The 20,295-nt window shown below is 50.6% G+C and overlaps 1 protein-coding gene across 15 annotated transcripts in view; it reads left to right on the top strand.

The window, feature by feature from the left end:
• LOC144136295 (CUGBP Elav-like family member 4) overlaps positions 1-20,295 on the top strand; it is a 522,488-nt gene that overhangs the window by 337,418 nt on the left and 164,775 nt on the right. For all 15 annotated transcript variants that reach the window (XR_013315588.1, XR_013315590.1, XR_013315589.1 and 12 more), the window contains exon 2: positions 9,464-9,512. Coding sequence is in view for 10 of the 15 variants with exons in the window: in XM_077668534.1 (XP_077524660.1) it covers positions 9,464-9,512 (49 nt within the window). In the remaining 5 variants the exon portion in view is untranslated. The remainder of the gene's footprint in view (positions 1-9,463; positions 9,513-20,295) is intronic.

Below are 20,295 nucleotides of genomic sequence, written 5' to 3'. Positions count from 1 at the left end.
TTGTATATAGTCGCGTTGAGTTATCAACGTTCGCATATCATGCTTTTCTGGCTTCGTTACACTGCATATTAACATTTCGATAATTCCATGACGGAAACTAGTACGGACCACCCTAGTTTTTGCTGCAGGTGAACTTTTCGACTGGACCAGAGTACTTTTCCTGCTGGATAGAATGAAATGTACGTTTGGCATCTTTTTTTTTTAGGTGTAATCTTGCTAGAACTCAGTGTGACGAAACAGATGTCATTTGCAGCGGGAGACTCGCGATCTCCCGTCCTACACTCTTAAAAACGAATACTCCTATATTGGAGTTAAACGGGAATACAATGTCCTCGAGCGCACTCACGTTTATGGAACGGAGTGTATTAGAGTACAACTTACTCTCTTTTTACTCCATTCTGCTTAGAGTAGATTTAAGAACAGACGGTATCAACGCTTAGAAAATACTTAAGACACATAAAATCCAGCTTAAGGGCATGAGATGATAGCGTTAATAAGTCCGTTCGGCGGTCTGGAGTCCTTTTTGCGTATCACTCCGCGGACACGGGTGCTGTTCCTTCTTTCTCCATTACCTAACTCATAATCTACCCTTAAGAGTTCATTGCGATAACATCAGAGATCCCTCCCGCGCAAGTAGTCCTCTGTCGATTAGATTCTGCCTACAGGCCCATACATACGGAATTTGCCTTTGCCTACTTAACATTCATGGATCACGCGGAGTGTTCATACCCTACTGGCGCAGTGCTGCAGCAGTTAAGCGATGCGCCACTGTACCGGCAGGTGGCTATTTCAAACACAGCCTCCGGTGGGGCTTGCGAGAACCAGGTTGCTATTCCCGAGCAACCTCTCGCGACCCATCATCAACTTAACTGCCACCTGTCATTGTGGGCAATTTGCTCACAATCCGGTGAGCAGGCTGTGATGGCGTCGCAACATCACGTGACGTAGGTGGTCAGTGAGCCACCTTCTTTTCTCGACACGCCACCAACACCGGGTTTACCGCTTAACGGGACCCTTGACATCATCGCGTTAATATTTAAATGACTTAAAAGCTCCTTCTGGAATTTTGAAACATTTTAGACGCAAAATAAGATGCATAGCTTAAAAGCAGCTGTTCGTTCTGCGCTATGAACGTATTTAAAACGGGTAACGAATTAATCCGTGCCGGTGTTGTGCTCCGGCATCTTGTCATTTTAACGCTTACTGGGAATGAATGCCAGGAGTTCAATGACTACAGTGAGTTTGCAGAAAATAAGGAAGAAGGAATAGCTGTTTTGCGAGAATGGGCATCTTCTGTACGTTGGCCGCATTAGTGGAGAATAAACATAGTGTCAATGAGCTGAGCCATTTGTTTACTTCGAACTTCCGCTGTTGAGATGGCCCGAAGCGCGGATTGTTGAAAAGATTGTTTATAGTACTCTCTGCTGGTTTTAGGTATGCCCAGCCCTAGATATTCCCTATTGTTCGCTCTGGGAGCCAGCGATTAACTCCATGGCGATGCTGCGTAGGCAACGACTCTAGTCCTGCCACATTGGGTGACGAGGGGGTGAAGGGGAGCTCCTTCGCGGAGCCAGAGCGCTCGCGCGTGCCGCCCAGAGCGGTTGCTTTAAAGGCAGCGGGCATCGGCGGGTCGGGGAAGCCTGATTATAGACTCAGCTGGCGTTGACGCGTCTTGAAAAATGAGGCCGCGATAGCGCGCGTGCTTCTCGTCGTCGGTCGCCCCCGGCAAGGCGTTTTCGCCGCAGGCTAGCTAGCGCTGGGACAAGCCCCTCCTGCAGGGGCGGCACCGACGTCGTCGTCTCGCCGAAAACCGTGCAGCGTCGTCGTAGTTGGAGCGGGCGTAATCAGCCCAGCCGGAGCGGAATTCCCCAGGTGTTCCTCGCACGCTCCAGCTTCTTGCGATTAGCCTTTGGCTTTATTTGCGCATAGCGGTTGCTGTTGCGATTGCTCGACTTCTTTGAATCGCTGCTGGCATGCAGAGTTTCAGTGTTGTGCCGCTGGTTAGCTGACTCCAGCGCTGGCTAGGCTAGGCGGCGCTGCACAATTTCAATGAAGTCGAGTGGAAGGTGGCTTCAGAAAGAGAGAGGGGGCGAGGTGAGCCGCACTCTTTCGGGCTGTGGGCACAGCGCTCGGCCCTTGTTGCGCCCAGACACGGTGATTAGCCTGCGTCGGGGCCCCGTATTTACAGCGCGCGAGCTGAAAGGCCATCGAGGCGCCTGTTTGACTCGAGGAGAGTTCGCTGGTCGGGGTCCTTCCGACGAGCTGCTGATAAATTTCTATTTTGAGGCGGTGTTTTTGTTTTGTCCTTCTCGTAGTTTTTCCTCTGCTGTTATATATGTTTGTGTATTTTTATCCCGGCGTAAGCGCCCCTTCGCTGCAGTGTTTGCGATGGAACCCTCAGATTCCATGACAATGGTCTGTTTGTCGGTGCGATTGTGGCTCCTTCACTACTGCGCACAAATTTTGTGAAATTTAAATTTCTCCTAAGTTTATAGTTTTATTGCTCGACGATATAAGGCCGTACCATCTCCGTGTGACATGAGTTTGTGATAATTTTTACTTTCTTAGGCAGTCAGGAGGAACTTCATAATAATAATAATAATAACAATAACAACAATAATAATAATAATAATAATTGGTTTTTGGGGAAAGGAAATTGCGCAGTTCAGGAGAGCAAGCTGCCGGTCTAGTTGGTGATGCATGTTGTAAACTAGAAAGCGCAAAATACCGGACGAGGGACAGAATAGGGACAAAAACGTCACCTTTTTTTGTGTCCCTTACTTTGTCCCTCGTCAGGTATTTTGCGCTTCCTAGTTTACAAAATTGCGCAGTATCTGTCTCATATATCGTTGGGCACCTGAACCGCGCCGTAAGGGAAGGAATAAAGGAGGGAGTGAAAGAAGAAAGGAAGAGGTGTCGTAGTGGAGGGCTCCGGAATAATTTCGACCACCTGGGGATCTTTAGCGTGCACTGAGATCGCACAGCACACGGGCGCCTTTGCGTTTCGTCTCCATCGAAACGAAGCCGCCGCGGTCGGGTTCGAGCCCGGGAACTCCGGATCAGTAGCCGAGCGCCCTAACCACTGAGCCACCGCGGCGGGTGAACTTCATTAGCTGTTCTTCGTTTGTGTAGTTGACAGGCAGAAAGTAAGATTATCCCAATCTGCGCGCAAATTCGGTTGATCCTGTTTTTGCGACACGCATTCCGGGGTTCCTTCATGGCGATTTGAGGTGTTTATCTCGTGCAATTATTTCGGGTGCCACTACCGAAGTGCCAAGTAACGTGGGTGGGTACTTCAGCGTTGCTTATAAGGTTTCGTCTCTCTGGAGCGCATCTCTGTTTATCACAGTCATTCCAGTTTAGCGGTGACCGATCCACTTCGCCTAACGACGTTGCCAGCTTCCATTTTCCGGTCGCTTCCCACTTGGCGCGAGGTCATCACGCGCCCGAGCGTCTCGTCGCACGAGCGCGTTCCGGCTGAGCCGAACACAGTATGCGCTGTGGAGAAGCGCCCGGCCACCCGGAGGGCTCGGCGCTCATTCCATTTGCCACCTCGCCCGCTGAGGAAGACGCGTGCGTTGCCGCCGGCGTATTCCATTAGCGCCTCCGGCCGGCTCCGTCTTGTTTTTCGGCGTCACCTTAATTCCTGCGCGGAGTGGCCAGCCGGCGTGATTGAAACTGCGCGCGCTCGCGTCGGCTTGCCGGCTCGCCCACTTAAGCCGTACGCTATGCTGTCGCCGGCTAACCGGACACGACAGCCGCAGACAGCGCTGCTACGATGGCTGCGACCGAGTTTGTCGCCTCCGATGGCCCTAGGCGAGGCTTCCATTGGCCGGCGCATTATCCAATCAAAGCTCGCGAACTTGGCGCCTCGCCGCGCCTGCTCGATGTCGGCGCGTCGCGTCAACACTCATAAACGGCTGTTGTGCGCAAACTTGCTTTCCCGGTCGGATGGCTCCGCTTATCAGCACTGGCGCCGAGGCGAGATGGTCGCAACGGGACAGCATCGGCCGCCAAGCTAACTCTGGCCCTATGCGGGCCTCCGGGGCAAGCCCCAGTCCGACCGATTAAAGGGCTTAAACTCGTGTTTGCGTCTGCTGAAGACCACTGCCCTTCGCGCGCTCTCGCATCCGTTCCTTCTAATTGCACACCCGTCTCTATCTCGCTCTGTCGGAGTATAACGCGCGGCGTCCGAGGCAAATGAAAAAAAAAAGGAGCGGGCGAAAATAAAGGGCGCGCAGAGAGTGGCCCGCAAGAGAGCGCACGTGGCGCCGAATTAAAGCGGCCTGCTTCTTCACGCCGACTGCACCGCCAGCGGCCCTGGAGTTTGGCCCCAGCTCTCGGCCAAGTTTAATTGCAAAGTCGGGTCCGAGGGAGCGGACCCCCAAGGATAGCAGCCGGACGTCGTGCGAGGAACTGTTCGCCGTCCTCCCCCAGCCTGCGTAGCGCTCGTGCTCGGTGCCGGAGTATTAGCGGTGCGTGTAGCGGACCGTGAACTGCGCGCTCTCTGCGGACGGACTGCGCGCTCCGCTGCCTCCAGCGCGCCGCCGTCGCAAGGATTTGGGCGGAGGCAGGCTAGGAAAAAAAAAGAAGCGTGCGCGGCCAAGATTCCTCGACCCAAGACGCAGTGTCGCGGAGCCGACGCTCGCGACCTTTGCTCTGGAGCCCCTGCAACTTGGAGTGAGAAAGTTTGTTGGCGTCTCTCTCCGTGCCGCTTGGCTGCCGAGGTTGCGGTGCCGTGGGGAGGGGGTCACCGGAGCGCGCCTTTCCGAGTAGCGTTTCTCGCCTACACCTGCCATGGGCGTCGTAGCTGGATATCGCGAAGTTGCAACTGTCTCGGCGAGACTCCCCGGAAGGCTGTGCGCCTCGAGTAATCGCTCTCAGCTTGGGAACGTCACTAAAACTAGCTTCCGTTCTGGAGCTATGCGGGCGCTTTCGGGGCTCAATCTGGGAGTTTGGTACAGGTCTGTTTTGTTTCGGATTAAGGTGTTTCTGTTTGTCTCAGTATCAGCTTCTCTGAAGGTCAGCGAGCAACTTATGGCCGGTGCCAGACATTCTCACTTGCCACTTCTGTTCTCCCGTCTTAAGTTTTACATTTTGAGTTTTTTTTTATCCTACCTTATTTCCTCTTTTTGGTGAAGATACATTAAGCATTAGACTCACACACTTTTGTTTAGAGACGTCCTGGTTTTTGTGCGCATATCGGCGCCTGAGAAGTGATAGGCGCTAAGGGTCCCTGCTTTCGTATTGTTTCGAGAGTTGCTTTTTATTTTGTAAATGCGTGTCACACCTGTAATGAACACAGCTGCGCAGCTTACTCGCTGACCTAAATAATCGCATATATTTAGTGACCAGTGGGGATCGCCAATCCACGTAATAGGCTTGTCTTCATCCGATCACGAGGCGACCTCCCACGAGGGGCGCAACATTCGTTACGAGTCGAGCTGCAACCAATATACAGATGAAGTGGCCTCTGTACACTACTGTAACGATCCATATGAGTGGCACATATAGAACTGTGGGAATACGGAGTCCATATGGTATACACAAAAAGTTCTTCGATTTGCGGCCACATGGGAGCGGTAAAGCAGACAGCACTATAGTGGGAGCCTTCACAGGTTCTTGCAGGGGAATAGCTTAAATGACTGCCTCTAAATTAGCGCCAGCCCCAAATTATGCTACATGACAAGTGCTCAAGTAAAGAAAAATATAATATGCGGAAAATACATACAAGTCATTGGCGCTTTGTGCATATCTTTCGTATGATTCCCGTATACTCTCCGCATACGTTTCACATGATTTCCATGTTATGCACATGACTTCAGACAGAGTTCGTATGGACTCCAACGTTTCCACATGAGTTGTATGTACAGGCTGCGTATATCCCGCGTATGATTTCCACATGGTCTATGCGAAAAACATGCAAGAAATACTGAACGTCTCGTCCCGCATTTCTGTCTTGTGTTGTCCTTTTTCGCGCCTTTAACCAAAGATGGTGGTTTATTATTGATTAAAAGGATTAGCGCTTAGGGCCTGTCCTGTATTTTTTCCTATTTCTTCGTCGCCGTTTTTGAACGCGTCTTATTTAATTAATCATGAATAATTGCACATTGGGTGCAGGAGTTGTTGGAAACTTGGCACATTGAAGCCTTAGTATGCAGAAGCTGCGTAAGAACCAAGCAAAGAATAAAACTCACGTTGATCTCCAAGGCGATGTCGTGGTCAATTTATACATCAAAGCAAAGCAACCAAAGTTCATGGCACGCTTAAACCGGGCTGTGGAGCTCGTCACTGTATATGCGGGCTGCATACGGATACGCGATGCCGGTGCCTTATCTTTAGACGAACACTATGTTGGAACTAAAACGTAGCAAATTTCAGCAAATAAGTATCCCGAAAGAAAGTCAACTCTAAATTTTCGCCGCTATTTTCGATTAGGCTGTGGGCTGGGAAAGCACATAGCGCGAATGGAAAAAGAGAGTAGGTTGCAGATAATGCAAAAGATGTGGAGCGAGATGCGGAAACAGTGTTTCTCATTCGCCATTTTTGCTCGTCCGAGGTTCACCTCTCTCCGAGATTCACCGCTCTCTAGGAACTGTTCGATCGCAGAAGGCAGCGCCGGTGGCGAAAGGGCTTGGAGAAGGATAGATGTAAAGTTGAGAGCACCAAATATTACTGTGAGCACACGAACTTTTTTTTTCGGGTATTGAGCGAATTTTTTGGAAGAGGAAAGAATATCGATCCGCCATTTCGCGCCGAACTAAAATGTCAGCGCTCTCCCGCTGACAGGCGGTTTGGTCTTTCTTGTTCTTATCGCTTGAATACTCAATAAGCGCGACCGTCACGTCTGCAACGTGCATTAAATTATCGTGCACGTCCGTCGGCGTGCGCTTCGGCGTCGACGAAGCCTGCCTGCCAGCTTGAACGAGGGTGGAAATCCACAGTACGGCGCATCACGCAAAAGTGAAGTTGGAAAGGGATACCAAAAGGCGCGCTGTAAGAAGGAAGCCCGAGGAAATAAAAAAAATTCCAAGAAAGCGCAAAAGAGCCAGTGGCGCGCTGCCGCTATCTCTGGGACGCAACACTCCGGAAACGGAAGCGACGCTCTATTTCCGGCGGCTGAGAGCCCCGAAGACGCAGCCGGCGAGTTATTCGCCATATTAGGGCCAAGAAAAAAAAAGGAGAGTGGACCGCAAGTGGACCAATCGAGAGCGGTGTTCGCAGACAACAAAAAGATGAACACGAAGCAGACGAAAGGGTGGCTTCTTCTTGTAGACGACGGAGTGCCTGCAGCCCTCTGGCCACGCGCGTGGCCCTCCATGAGGAACAGGTCCCGCCGTTTCCTCCGCTGATGGCGGCATCTCACGCTCCGCCTCACGGCTGGTGCGTTTTTTTCGTCTTCTAGCGGGTTCAGCCGGCTTACACGCGGCTCTCTTGAGAGTCCCACAAAGTCTGGCGGCCCGCGATCGCGCGGTGACTGAGCTCTACGGGCTGCAGCTTGCCTTGCTTCACCGTGTTCTGAATCTGTTCAGGCAAACCATCTCCCGTTGTCGACATGCGGCGGCGGTGGTCTAATGGACGCTGATATTTCATGCCAGAGGGCAATTTCCTTCCTGTGTACTCTTTTGTTCGTATGCGCACGCATCAGAGGGCGCAGGAATTGTGCGCGAGGTGATGGATGAGCAAACAGAGAGGAAGCTTCGCCCTGCCACAGGATGCGGGTCTGGCCTTCCATATTGCAGGAAATTGGGAACGCCTCCACAACCGGTGCATGAGATATGTAAAACATCGCAGAAACGAGGCGAATGTGGTTGGGAAGGACGCGACGAAGAATGGGTAATTCTTGCAAATTAATGGATATCCCAGCGGTTTCTTGAGCGCAAGGTGCTCGAATGCGTGGGTAGCCAGTGTACACAGATAGTAAATGTCGTCACCTGAGTGGAGGCCCACGCTGAGTGGGTGCGAAAAAGGAGATATTTGTGGATGCGCACGGGCGGGCAGACGTATGAATGTACGGAATTGAGTGGGCATTCGGTTCTTGCGTAGTGCCTCTTTGGCAACAACTTTCGGATCAAAACGCTTTCATAGTCGGCAAAGCCAGCTTGCATGTGCAAAATTAGTAAGAAACGTTACTCACTGAATGCATTTTATTAAGTGCCAGATGTCATCTTAACGATGTGAAATTCTTCACAGAAAGCGGGTTAGTTTTCTCCACTTTTTTTTTAAATGCGTTAACATTAGAGCGCCCATTGTCGCAAGAAGTGTTCGGCGTCGGCATGGGAAGGTTTGGATGGCAGGAGGCAAAGTGGAGAGAGGAAGATCCCCCCTCCACTTTAGGGGAGATGAGGGAGGCGTAGAGCTAGCGGGAGCGGGTAGAGGCAGAGAGGATTGCAGGCGACTGTTGGCGAAGGACTCCGGGGTCTCTAGTCCGAGTTCAGGGGTGGAAAGAGTGGAGATGGTGTACGGCGTGTCGCATGGTGATTGACGGAATGGATCATGCCACCGGCTCGCACGGTCTGAACCCTTCAGCGGCAGCGGCTGCTAACGATGCTGATGAGAACATTAAAGCTAACGCATATTCGCCGCATGATTCGCACTTATCGTCTGTGAATTTTCCGTATCCAACGCGACTCTTGCATGCGTTTGAGCATGGGACAACGAGTTAAGTTTCGTGGCCTTGCTCAGATGTCCTTAATTTCTGTTTTCGCGTGTCGTCTGCCACCATCGACAGCGTTACTGGCGCAGTTGTTTAATTCCGAGTCTGTAACGTTCTGATGCAGTGCATAAACGAAAACAGCGCATGCGCTTGAGTAGTTTTCTGTGTTAAGGATAGCGCTAATTAGGACTAAAAGTCGGCATTCAGCAGTCTTCTCGTGCTATTCTTGCTTTTGCTCTTGTTTTTTTTTTCGGTTGTGTGCGTTTGTTCGTCGTGAACTGGTGCGTTCATCTTTAGGCAACGCTATCCAGAGCGCTAACTGATATCTGCCCGAGCCAAAAGACAGCCGACGCTGCTTGGTTATCGAAACCCCCGTTCTGTTGTCAGCAGACGGCCATAATCGCAGTGGACTGGCCAATGCCTTCTTCGGGGTGGTTGAAGCGGCGTAAAAAAAATTTATAGTCATCATGCACAGCCTGAGTGAACCAAAGCGACGCAGGTGGTTTCGGTTATTTAATGGGCCAGCCACGAACGGCTTTTGAGAGCGAACGGCTCGATGCAATCAGCTTAGGACCAGTTGACCCACCTCTTCGTTTCATTGCGGAGTGTGGTTCTAGTGGCACAGAGTGTATTACAGGGGCGAGCTTCACATCACGGAACCCCTGAAGTATTCTTTAATATATTTTTCACGCCCCATATGTTTAAATCTTTCAAGAATATGCACCTACTTGTTGTTGTTCGGTGAAATAAGCGAAGAGTTTTCTGACGTTTTTTTTTTCTTTTTCTCTTCCCTGTCTCTTTTTTCAGATGAACCGTCCAATTCAAGTGAAGCCGGCCGATAGTGAAAACAGGGGAGGTAAGTGCGTGTTGGATTTCTCATCTTGCTCGCGCCACAGCGGTGTTAGTCGGACTGCCAGGCGTCTTTCTTCGGGTTGCACGCTTGGTTGTCTCCTCCGTGACATGTTTTTGCCACGCTTTTATCCGTGGTGGCCGAGAAAGCGTCGGCCCCATTCTTATAGTTTCGGGATTTATCTCTCCGATTTCACACAATTTTTATGTGTGTGTGTGTGGTAGGAAAGAAAGCTTCTCTTTTTTGGAGCCTCATGACTGCGCTGCAGTGAATGCTAATCGCATTTACTTCCTGGTCCTGGCACCCAGTCATCACTGCGCGCGCAGAAATCGGGTTGATTTCGATGAAGCGAAGTATCTTTGCAGTGGGAATAACGAAATGGAAGCGCGAAATAGTTGGCGCTCGACATGGAGCTTTGGGTCGCACAGTAGCGCGCAGTTCGTAATGAGAGGGTTCGTCGCCGCAGCGTGCCCGGATATGACTTGCCGAACCATTGCCGGAGCCAGGCGAAAGCGGAAATTAGTTCTCGCCTCGCGGGTTCCTCGTCGAGCAGCGTGAAAGTGTGGAGAATATGCAGCAGGGACGTAGAGGGACAGGCGCTTCTAGCGTTCAGCTGTCATTTACAAGTCGGAAAAGAAGTTCGTCGCCGGCTTCGCGGCGTAAGCGCGCGCGGAAGAGATCGTTGTCGTGCCTTTCCAGCCGACGCGAACGTGTATCAACATTCTAACAATGCGTAATGCCCTACGGGTCATAATATAATAAGGAATTGCATACATACCCTTGCTGTTTCAAGGACGAGGCGTTATTAATTTGCCGATAGTAGAAGCTGCGCTGCAGGCGCTGTGGAAGTAAACAAGAAGCAAGTAAACTAGGCGTGTATTTGTGCGTGGGTTTGTGGGAAGGGAAGAGGGGGCGTCGTTCTTATATATATATATATATATATATATATATATATATATATATATATATATATATATATATATATATATATATATATATATATATATATATATATATATATATATATATATTTGGAAAGGCAGAAAGCAGTATTTACTGATGGGCTACTGATAGCTTCTGGTATTCTGACTACTGTCGCCACATCGTTACAATGGAGAAGTTCATGAATTTTTGTTTGTGTGATTGAGAAGGGCTAACGACAAGCACTTCGAATGTGGCTGGTTGAGAAAGTGCTATGCGTACGCTCCGTTGACCATTGTTGCTTGTAAGTTATGCTTCTCTGACCGGCTTTTCACCGATAGCGGCGTATTCAGTTTCAGTTCAAAATGGGCTTCATTTTCTTACATCTGTGCCGGACCTCCAGCGGAAGCCATATTTTCTACTGCTTCTCTAATCAGGACACGATCTGCTGGCATCCTCTGCGCCTCCTCTGGACATCGTATGCTGATTACAATGTCCAGGGCACACTTTCATCATCAGCGACTACTCGTTTAATCTCGTATTTAGTAGCTTAAACTACCAATCTGGTCTAGCTTGTTGTTAAACTATTCTGATGTGGAGTATTTGCAGCTCGAACGCGTCCAGCGTGCTGGACAGGCAGTTTGCCCATTACTTAGTCCCCTTCAGTGTGTGAGAGCTGCTAAAATGGACGTCTTGCATGCAGTCGTTTCTGAAATCTGACCCCTCTAAATCCCTGAGGGGGCTATTGTGCTCCGAAATGGCCGCTGTCGCTGTCTGCGCTCGCACTGGTTGCAGAAGCGGTGCGCGATGATCATAGTGCGGAGTGATTCTCCAATCAGCTCCTATTGGAACGTTCTCACCGTCGTCCCTCTGGCCGAACATACGTGACTTCCATGCGCACTCATTCCTTCGTCAGAGGTGCCACCCATTTCGATAGAAGGCGGGGGCCACTTGCGCAGCACTTCGTTTGGACACTGAACGACATTTCCGGTCGACGCAAAAGGAAAAAAAAAGAGGGCTGTGAACTGAAAATGCGTGCGACGAGGCATAATCACGGTGCACTTGCACTGTATGGCTCCCCCGCCGTCTGGTGTCGCAAAGCACGGCCTGTATTTGAAGGCGCGGCCCTTTCGCGCAGAAGAAATCCACGCCGTGAGTGCGGCCATGAATAGGCATAAACGAACCTCGCCCGTTCGTCCGCTTCGGGCTGGGTGTCCCAGGAGCTCCCAAGTGCCGAGAGTCACGCGTCCGCTTCTTTCCCGACGTCCACCAGATAAAGGAGAGACACTCTGAATAGCAAAAAAAGGAGCAGTGAGAGGTCGGGGGACTCGAAGGGGGAGGGGGGGGGGTACCTTGCGAGAGTCTTGCCGTGCATATTGAATATCGGCTGCTCGGACGGCGCGCGCGCCGCCCGAATAAAGAGAGGCTCAGAGCAGCGCCCAAGACGGCGGCGCCGAAATTCGGTTTTCCACGCATCGCGCACGCTGTGCCCTCGATGGACTGCGGTGGTGGGCGCCTTGGTATGCCGCGCGGGCGACCGGCCGGACTCATATCGAACCGAGATGGCGCGGGACAACGCCGCCCTACCCCCCCCCCCCCCCCCCCTACCCCTCCTTTTCCACCGTACACGCTCGCGGCGAAGACAAAACGGCGCAGTACGCATGGCGAGGCGGCGCCCCTCCCTTGCTGCTTTGTATGAAGACGGCGGCACGAGCGCCGTATATCAGACCACAGCGCAGTACCCCCTCCCTTCCCCTCCCCCCCCGCTTCTCTGCGCTGGCACGGAGCGTGTTCCTTCCAACCGGCGCTGGCTGACTTTTGGCGGGGAAGGCAGCTGTGTATGCTGTGCACTGCATATTTGCGTATGTGTGTTCCTGCCACTGGCAGTGAAGGGAACAGTGTGTCGTGCCGTACAACTCGTTCTTCATCGCCTTTCTTGGCAATGCTTCCCCTGAGGGCGCACTGCTCTTGCCGCGGTACTTTGTGTTTTAGAACGAAACTTGTTATTGCTTTGGTTTAGCAATATAGCCCCGCATTCTACCGTGGAATGTACAGCGTCAGCCGTAATATCTTTAATTAATTACTCAAATAACTTGATTAAACTAGATTAATTAAATACGTTCAAATAAATGTATCACCACCTGCCAACCATGACAGGTTTCAAAGTGGAGAGTGGGAATTGGTTTTTTGGGGAAAGGAAATGGCGCAGTATCTGTCTCATATATCTTTGGACACCTGAACCGCTCCGTGAGGGAAGGGATAAAGGAGGGAGTGAAAGAAGAAAGGAAGAATAGGTGCCGTAGTGGAGGGCTCCGGCATAATTTTGACCACCTGGGGATCTTTAACGTGCACTGACATCGCACAGCACACGGGCGCCTTAGCGTTTTTCCTCCATAAAAACGCAGCCGCCGCGGTCGGGTTCGAACCCGGGAACTCCGGATCAGTAGTCGAGTGTAGGGTAGCAAACCGATTATTCTTCCGGTTAACCTCGCTGCCTTTCCTCTTCTACTTCCTCCTCCTCCTCCTCCTCCTCCTCCTCCTCCTCCTCCTCCTCCCCTCATAACAACAACAACAACAACAACAACAACAATAATAATAATAATAATAATAATAATAATAATAATAATAATAATAATAATAATAATAATAGTAATCAGGCATGCTTGATTTAAACGGCACTAATTTCTATTATTTATATCGACCACGAGACAAAGAGTAAAAAAGGTCTGAGCCAACAAATACTGGTCCTCGGCACGCGTTAATAAAACTAAATCTGTTCCCTCAGACACAGTGTAGGGAAATGGGATAGCAGGCATGAGCCATGGAGGCGGGACTACCTAAGTCTATGCCGCGTAAAACGCTCAGAACGCCTTAGTTTCTCTTATGGCTTGTAAATCTTTTAGAAGCAACACAAAAGCAGTTTTGTGGCGATGACAAATTCATTTCATCATATATGCATTGTGAAGAGCGCGCTGGTTTTAACAGCACAGAAAAAAGTTCATTAGCTATTAAATGAGCCTTTGGGATCGATGGTTACATTGCATTGCTGTATGAGAGCCGCAGAAGGTTATGTTTAACCCTGTAATGTCGGTCGTAACACGTGAAATGCAGATTGTACAAATGTCAGTTGTTTTTGTTGAAGCTCGCAAAAGAAAGTGAAACCTTCAGAGCATTGCAAAAACACCATTGCCTGGATATTAACGCGATAGCGTTAAAGGCTCATTTCTCCAGAAAATCCGGGGTCGACGATGTCAGCGTCGGCGTTGTGAGCAAAAACTCACAAGTATGGCAGATCTGGCAGGTGGTCCCCTGAGAGCAACTATAGAAGGCAGGTGGGCCACCTAGGTCACGTGACCTTGCTACGTCATCACAACCTGCCCACCGGACAGTGAGCAAACTGGCCACCGTGGCAGGTGGCAGTTAAATTAATGATTGGCCGCTCAGGAAGAGCAACCTGGGTCGCAGAAGGCACACCGGTCGGAGAGTGGGAAATGATCTCAATTTTTGGGAGAGACGAGGGAGAGGGTGGGAGGCGATGGGTGGCCTAGTGGCTTGGAAGGTTGTGGCAAGAGCGCAGGAATGCGAACCGGAAGGTGGCTGCCTCAGGAAGAGCCCAGAGGGAACCCATAGGGAGAACCCAGAGGGTTCTTCCTGGTGGAAGGGTGGAAGGAGGAGGTTATGACGAAGGCAGAGAAATGCGGAACCCGAGGGTGGTCCAGCGGCAGAATGTAGGGTATATGGCTAGACCAAAGCGCTAACAGCTTTCGCTTATTCATGTGCTAGGCCGGTAAGCCTGCGTGTGCAATTTTTTTTTAATAAGTAAAACTTTTCAACTGACTCTCCTTGTGTTTCTCCAGTAGGAAAATCTGAAGAACCTGTAATTAATTCCAAGTGCCAGGCTTGTACTGAGGAGACATGTATCAGATTTCGAGGCGAAAATGTGTCCAATAGATGCAGCTGGATGTGGGTTCTCTGTTCCTCTGTTCACCGAACTTAGCTGCTCTGAGACACTTAGATCGACATCTTGCAGCCCTGCCTGTCGTTGAAGGCAGCGCCGTCGTCCTGCCAGCGCACCCTTCAGCCTCCATCCCGCGCCTTGCGCAGGTGTCTGTCTAGTGACGCAGGCTCGACCTCGGGCACCTTTCGATCCTACGTGTGCAAGTCAAGGCCCTAGCCAAGTGCATGGCACAGGACGCACGTTGTCAGGAGACTGCTTATACACGTCGCCTGGTGGTGCTTTTCGTACCACAGCATGCGGAAATCTAGCGACTACAGCGCCGCGTAAAGAAGGAGAGAAGGAATGAAGATCATGAGAAGGTACAACTGGGCCTCTGAATGCGCCGAATGAGGCCGTGTTGCACGGAAACAGCATTCTTTTTCTTTTGTTTTCCTTAATCCGTTCGAATTTTTACTATTTTTGTCTTTTATTATGAACACTTAATTTATAGCGCTCTATTCTACTTGGTAGCCTTCAGGGCAGCTCTTCAGATGCTTCGTTTTGCATAAAACGCGCATAATGATCGAGCTTTAAGAGTACTTTCTCCACAGGGCATGCACGCATGAAAAGGAAACCTAATTTAAAACATAATTGCAAATAGTTTTCATATTTCATCTGTTTTTCTCGAAAAAATTGGGCTTATGTAACGTTTCGACTGATGTCAACTTGCGGCTAGACTGCAGGCTCTAACGAGTAATGATCCGTAATGAGCGCTTAATACTAATTTAGTATTCCCACCGTACTACGACGCGGCTTTTTTTTTTCTGGCGGATTGTGTAAATTTTGTAGAGTTCGTTAACTTTGTAGATTTTGTAGAATTCACTGAACAACCGATTGTTGCAGTTTTGCCGGGAGACACGCAAGTGACGTGAACCTGCATCGTCTTGTACCCCAGCAGAATAACGTGGCATTTCGTCGACACCTCCGGCAGTGCCACTGCACCGCTTGTTATGCCGGCAGTGGTGTGGAGGGGCATTCCGGCCGTACCGCCGTCGCGTGCGCCGCTTCCATTAAGATGCAACTGCTGCGAACGCCGAAAAAGCGGTCTCTCGGCGGACGAAAATTGGTGGTTACAGGTACGGCGCTTGCTCGCTGAAGCCTAGGGCCGACGCTTGTTCGATGTCATTATAATATCCAGTCACTGGGCGCTTGCGTGCTCCGACGCTCGAAGTCGCTCACGATGCGATGCCGCCTGTCCCGTTGCGTCTCTTGTAGTTGCCTCTCCGCACTTCTTTAATTCTTTTTTTTCTAAAGCGTGACATGCATTCGACACTCGTTGTTGGCAATATTATCGAAGCTAGTAGTCTAAACTTCTGCTCCATCAAAGACATAATGGAGATTCCCAGGAGCCAGGTCGGTGAAAACATTTCTGAAGTTTGCGTCAACCTGGCGTTGAAATCCGGATCGCCTAGATACCCACATGTTAGGCGTGTGGCTTCAAGTTGAATGGAAATGAACCAAGTAGAGATCAGTAAAGCTGTGCAATGAACACCCATTCCCCTTTTGCGGACCCGATTGTTGTCAGCTGTTGAAGTTATGGAGCTAGACAGCAAAGTGAAGCCATTCTTAGCCATCGAGATTTTTAGCGTGTGGCTGGGTGCAAGTGTTTGGGAGATCTGCGCCCGATGACCACTTCTATTACTCTTATCACGCGTTTAAGCAGCATTTGTCAGGAAAACGCAAAAGAGTTGATATTAAGCGGTCCTTCAAAGTAGCGACTCTGCACTTACGTTGAATACATAGAGACGCGGGATTACACATGCCTGCCGAACAAATCAATCTAACTTACCACCTTTTCGTTTTAACACGGAGGAGAGAGTCCCAGTTCTGTGTAGAAAAATGAATCACTGCCGTTATTGTTTGGGTTAACAGCAATCCTGCTTTCGCTGTAACCGCCCGGCAGTTGGCCGGCAGGTAGCCACCAAATGAAGGTTTCAAGACTTCACTGATTCACTTCACCTCGCAGCCACAAACCTCACCACCACGAAATCTGCCCCAGAGAGTGGTGGCCTGACAGTTTTGGTAATTTGCCTTAGAAAATTGTAGGTGGGCCCCTGTCGCCCAGCAATTCTTCAAAATAAGAACATATCGACTACGAGGATTACTATTGCCTTCAAGTTTATCTCAGCTGCATCGGGTAACAACATTTTTATCACTTCAGCTATGGCTGCGGCGTGCTCTCCGAGATATTTAGGTCGATTCGCTATTACGGGCTCGAGCTCTCAGTCAGCCGCGGAGCGGCGGCTCAGCGCGAGGCTCGGCCGCGTCTGTCCGGAGTCCTGATTGGCCAGGCCCCAGTTACAGCGTCCCCGGGCCGGGTAGTTTGTCAGGCCGCGAGGTGTAGAAGCGCGCCTGTAGCGGGGATAAGCCTATGCCTCCGTGCCCCCTACCCCCCGTCTTAGTCGACCGGAGATTAAAAGTTGCGCCAGACTAATCCCGCCTCGCGGGACACGCCGCGGCTGGCAACTCGGCTGGGCTTGGCGCGTGCTTTGTATTCATTACCGGCCCCAGCTAATCAAGCGCTGCGCTCCTTGCGACGTCCTCAGCAGAGAAAGCAATTACCCGAGGGTACGCTGCTCGTGCTCGTCCCCGTTATTTGGTCCCCCCACGCTTTTGTCTTTGGCGCCCATCCCCGAGCCCAGTGTCGCTGCGCCCGAAGGCGGTGGGGTCGCCGGCCGCGCACCTGCGCGCTGTCCCCGCTTCGATGCGTGTCTCGGTGAAAAGGACGGAGCACTAATCACCCGCCCGCAGGAAGTCACGGCGGCGCAAGAAAAGCGTTCTGTAAACGGTAAGAACGCCAAGCTCACCTTTAGCGCCTTCAGTTAATGGAGAGATTTGGCATAGCGGAGAAGTACATACGTACTGCCGCAGAACCCCGCTGCGCATGCGCATTGGCAGGTCCGCGGCCAGATGGGGCACTCACCTCCCACTGCTCGTGCCCAGCAGGCATCCGGCAGTCCGTGTGCGGCAGTACGTCTCCGCTATGCAAAAACTCTCCAATGGGAGGCAAAAACCCGTCCTGTGTGACCCGGTCGCGGTGTTTTCTACCCCCTAGCGGACGCGGAAGTGCAGCTGCGCTTCTGTGGGCGTCGCGGTCTGCAGACTCCTGAAGCGAAGTTTTGCAAACCTTCTCTCGTGTACACCCTTTGTCAAAAAGTAGAAAAATCCAAATGCTGTGTTGGTTGTTATGCATCGCCAGGCTTCCAAAGCTCTTGGAAGTGAGACGAAGTCCCGTCCTCGCCGCTCAGAAAGTTAGGACTTCCACGGATGTCACAATAGCTCCATTACGCGGGTTAGAAGCAAACGGCTTGAGCTCTAAAATTTTAGCAATTGCCGTACTTGCGGCTCGTGACTGGCCGGCTTTCCAAGCTTCGGCGGCGATGATTTTCTTGACGTCTACTCCATCGCGATTTGCCGTCACACGTGCAAAAACCAATCAAGTAACGTTTTTACATAAAGTAGGCATCGTTACTCGAACTCGACACTTTGCCTCGGTTCCATCAGCTGCTTGAAAATCGAGGTTGTAAGTTCGTGTTCGGGCTTCCTTCATAAGGTGGAAACTTGGGCAAGTTGGTAGGGACCCATTGTGTTCGAGCGCCCACGAAGACGCAACAGGATTTTGTTGCGTTCCTTTCTTCTGTGTTTGTTTCGACTTCGTGCCACTGGAACATCGCAGCTTTTTCCATAAGCACACATGCCTCTAGAAAAATATTTTCCTAGCTGTTTACCGCGACCAATCATTGCCGACCTGCGCAGGTCGCTTTAAAGAACAATGGAGGGTTATCTAACAAGGCTGTTCAGTGTATACTGCAATGCAGGGTATTTATTTGATCTGAATCAGTGACAATACAAGTTTATCAGAAGAGGCCGCAAGGCGATACGAATCGGGCACAGACGAACACGTACAGGTCTCCACAAAAGTGTTCGCAACACAAAAACCAATAAAAACGTGCATTTCCTCTCTGCCTTGAGGCGTGACCTGATATTGAGGAATGCACTGGGCACGTTGTTTAGGTATGCTCAGTTGCACTCTCAAGTTTGTGGCTGCGCGCTTACGCTATCAAAGAATTAATATTTTTTTGTGCTTTTCGTGTTTTTAAAACCTCTGTACGAGTAAGCCTTGAAACGTGGTGCGATTTAAGGACGTATTCGGCGCGGTCTCTCGCAGCTTCCTCTTGCGAGTCAGAAATCGGTACATGAACAAAGTCTGGAGCTTAACGCAGTTGCCAATCTACTTATTAGCTCGTCGAGTTCTAACTCTCGTCAGATGTAAGGTGCTATGGTTCAAGACAATTGGGAAGCGCTGCAACAATTTTAGGAACCTTGCACTAAGATATCATTATTGTATAAATCGTAGTCATATATTTGCTACTGCCAAAAAATACAGCTGCGGCCTACCGTGATGCAAGGTGTCTTACTTGGTACTGAGTGGCTACAGTGCCGCAGCAAACACCGAATGTTTGTCGTTTAATCCTTGTTATGCGGTAGCGGCTTCGCCGTTGTCTGCTTCGCGCGAACTTACATTTTTTTAAAGGTTATGAAACTTCATGTGGAAGCTAAATAAATACGTTCGTCCATAGTTCTTGAAATTTTCTAATCCTTTTTTCAAAAAGCAGACATCAACCGTCCGACGCATTATCTTTGCCAGCGCTCCCTCGAGAGGCTGGGCAGGAGCGACGACCTTTTGGCGCGGCGGGATGTTCGAGGTGCGAAAGGAACCTGTCGGTGGCCGTGGGTGTTGGATAGGTGAAGGCGGCCCGCGGATTTTTTTCCGGAGAGAGGTGGCGCTACTGGACGCGTGGGACGAAAAAGGGAGGAAGCAAGCAGAAAGGAAGGGAGATGGAACAAAAAGATGGTGCGAGCATGCGGGCAGAAGACTGTCCCCCCCCCCCCCCCCCCCCTCACTATTTTTTTTTTCTTTGCTCTTGCACATCTCGCCCGCTCCTCGGGGGCGATGAAAGACGCAGGAGCAGCCGAGCGCCGGTCCGATCACGTTTTGTCCGCAGTGGCTCGCTGGTTCTCCGCGTTTCCTTATCGCGTCCGAACAGGAGCTTGTGCGGCGCGCTGTGAGCACAGCGCAAGCCCGGCTCGACTTGTATCCACGTGGCCCGGCTTCCCCATCTAGGGAGCCTACATACATGCCGCCTGCCGCCTGGCTTAGGGTGGTGACATCTCTCCCAGTGTTGCCGAAAACGGCCGCTAAACATGACGGGCAGCCATGTTGTTCCCCTTGAAGAGAGCATCCCCGGCTTTCAGTGGCGTGGTCGCTGGGGCGATCTACAACATTAGTTTATATTCTAGTTTATCGGCGTTTCTTTCGAAGTTAGTACCAACAAATGACGCCGTTCCGACGACATAGAGCAGTTCTCAGCGACGGTGCATTACACTCCGAACGGGTCTCTCCTCTGCGCGCGTCATCGCGCCAAAAGGCAGCGCTTATCAATTACGTAAAAAGGGTTCCTCCTCACGATGAGCACTAACCGAGCTTAGGTGTTGGGCGTTCAGAATTTAATGTTATGACGGTAATCAAAAGATTACGCAGGCCCACTTTTTAATGCTTATCAATTACTTGGTTCATGCGCGGCCTGTACAGAATGTGGCCGTAGTGGCTGTGTAGCTTATGTCGGGCATAATCGCCGCAAGTGTTCTATCGTTGGATAGCTTATGTCGAGTATAATTGCACCGGACTAATTGTAGGTCTCAATTAATTACCGGTAATTAGTTAATTGTAATGTAATTGAAATTTACGCTACATCACTAAGTCGCTGGATAGCTTATGTTGAGTACAATTGCACTGAACTAATCTTGTCTTACCGACCATTAATTAGATAACCGTGATTAAAAATCAATCTTTATGCTCCATCATCAAGC

Source organism: Amblyomma americanum, chromosome 6 (genome assembly GCF_052857255.1).
Source record: "Amblyomma americanum isolate KBUSLIRL-KWMA chromosome 6, ASM5285725v1, whole genome shotgun sequence".
Taxonomy (NCBI): Eukaryota; Metazoa; Arthropoda; class Arachnida; order Ixodida; family Ixodidae; genus Amblyomma; species Amblyomma americanum.
The sequence above is the reverse complement of the archived record's forward strand: the minus strand, read 5'-3'. Positions and strand labels throughout refer to the sequence as shown.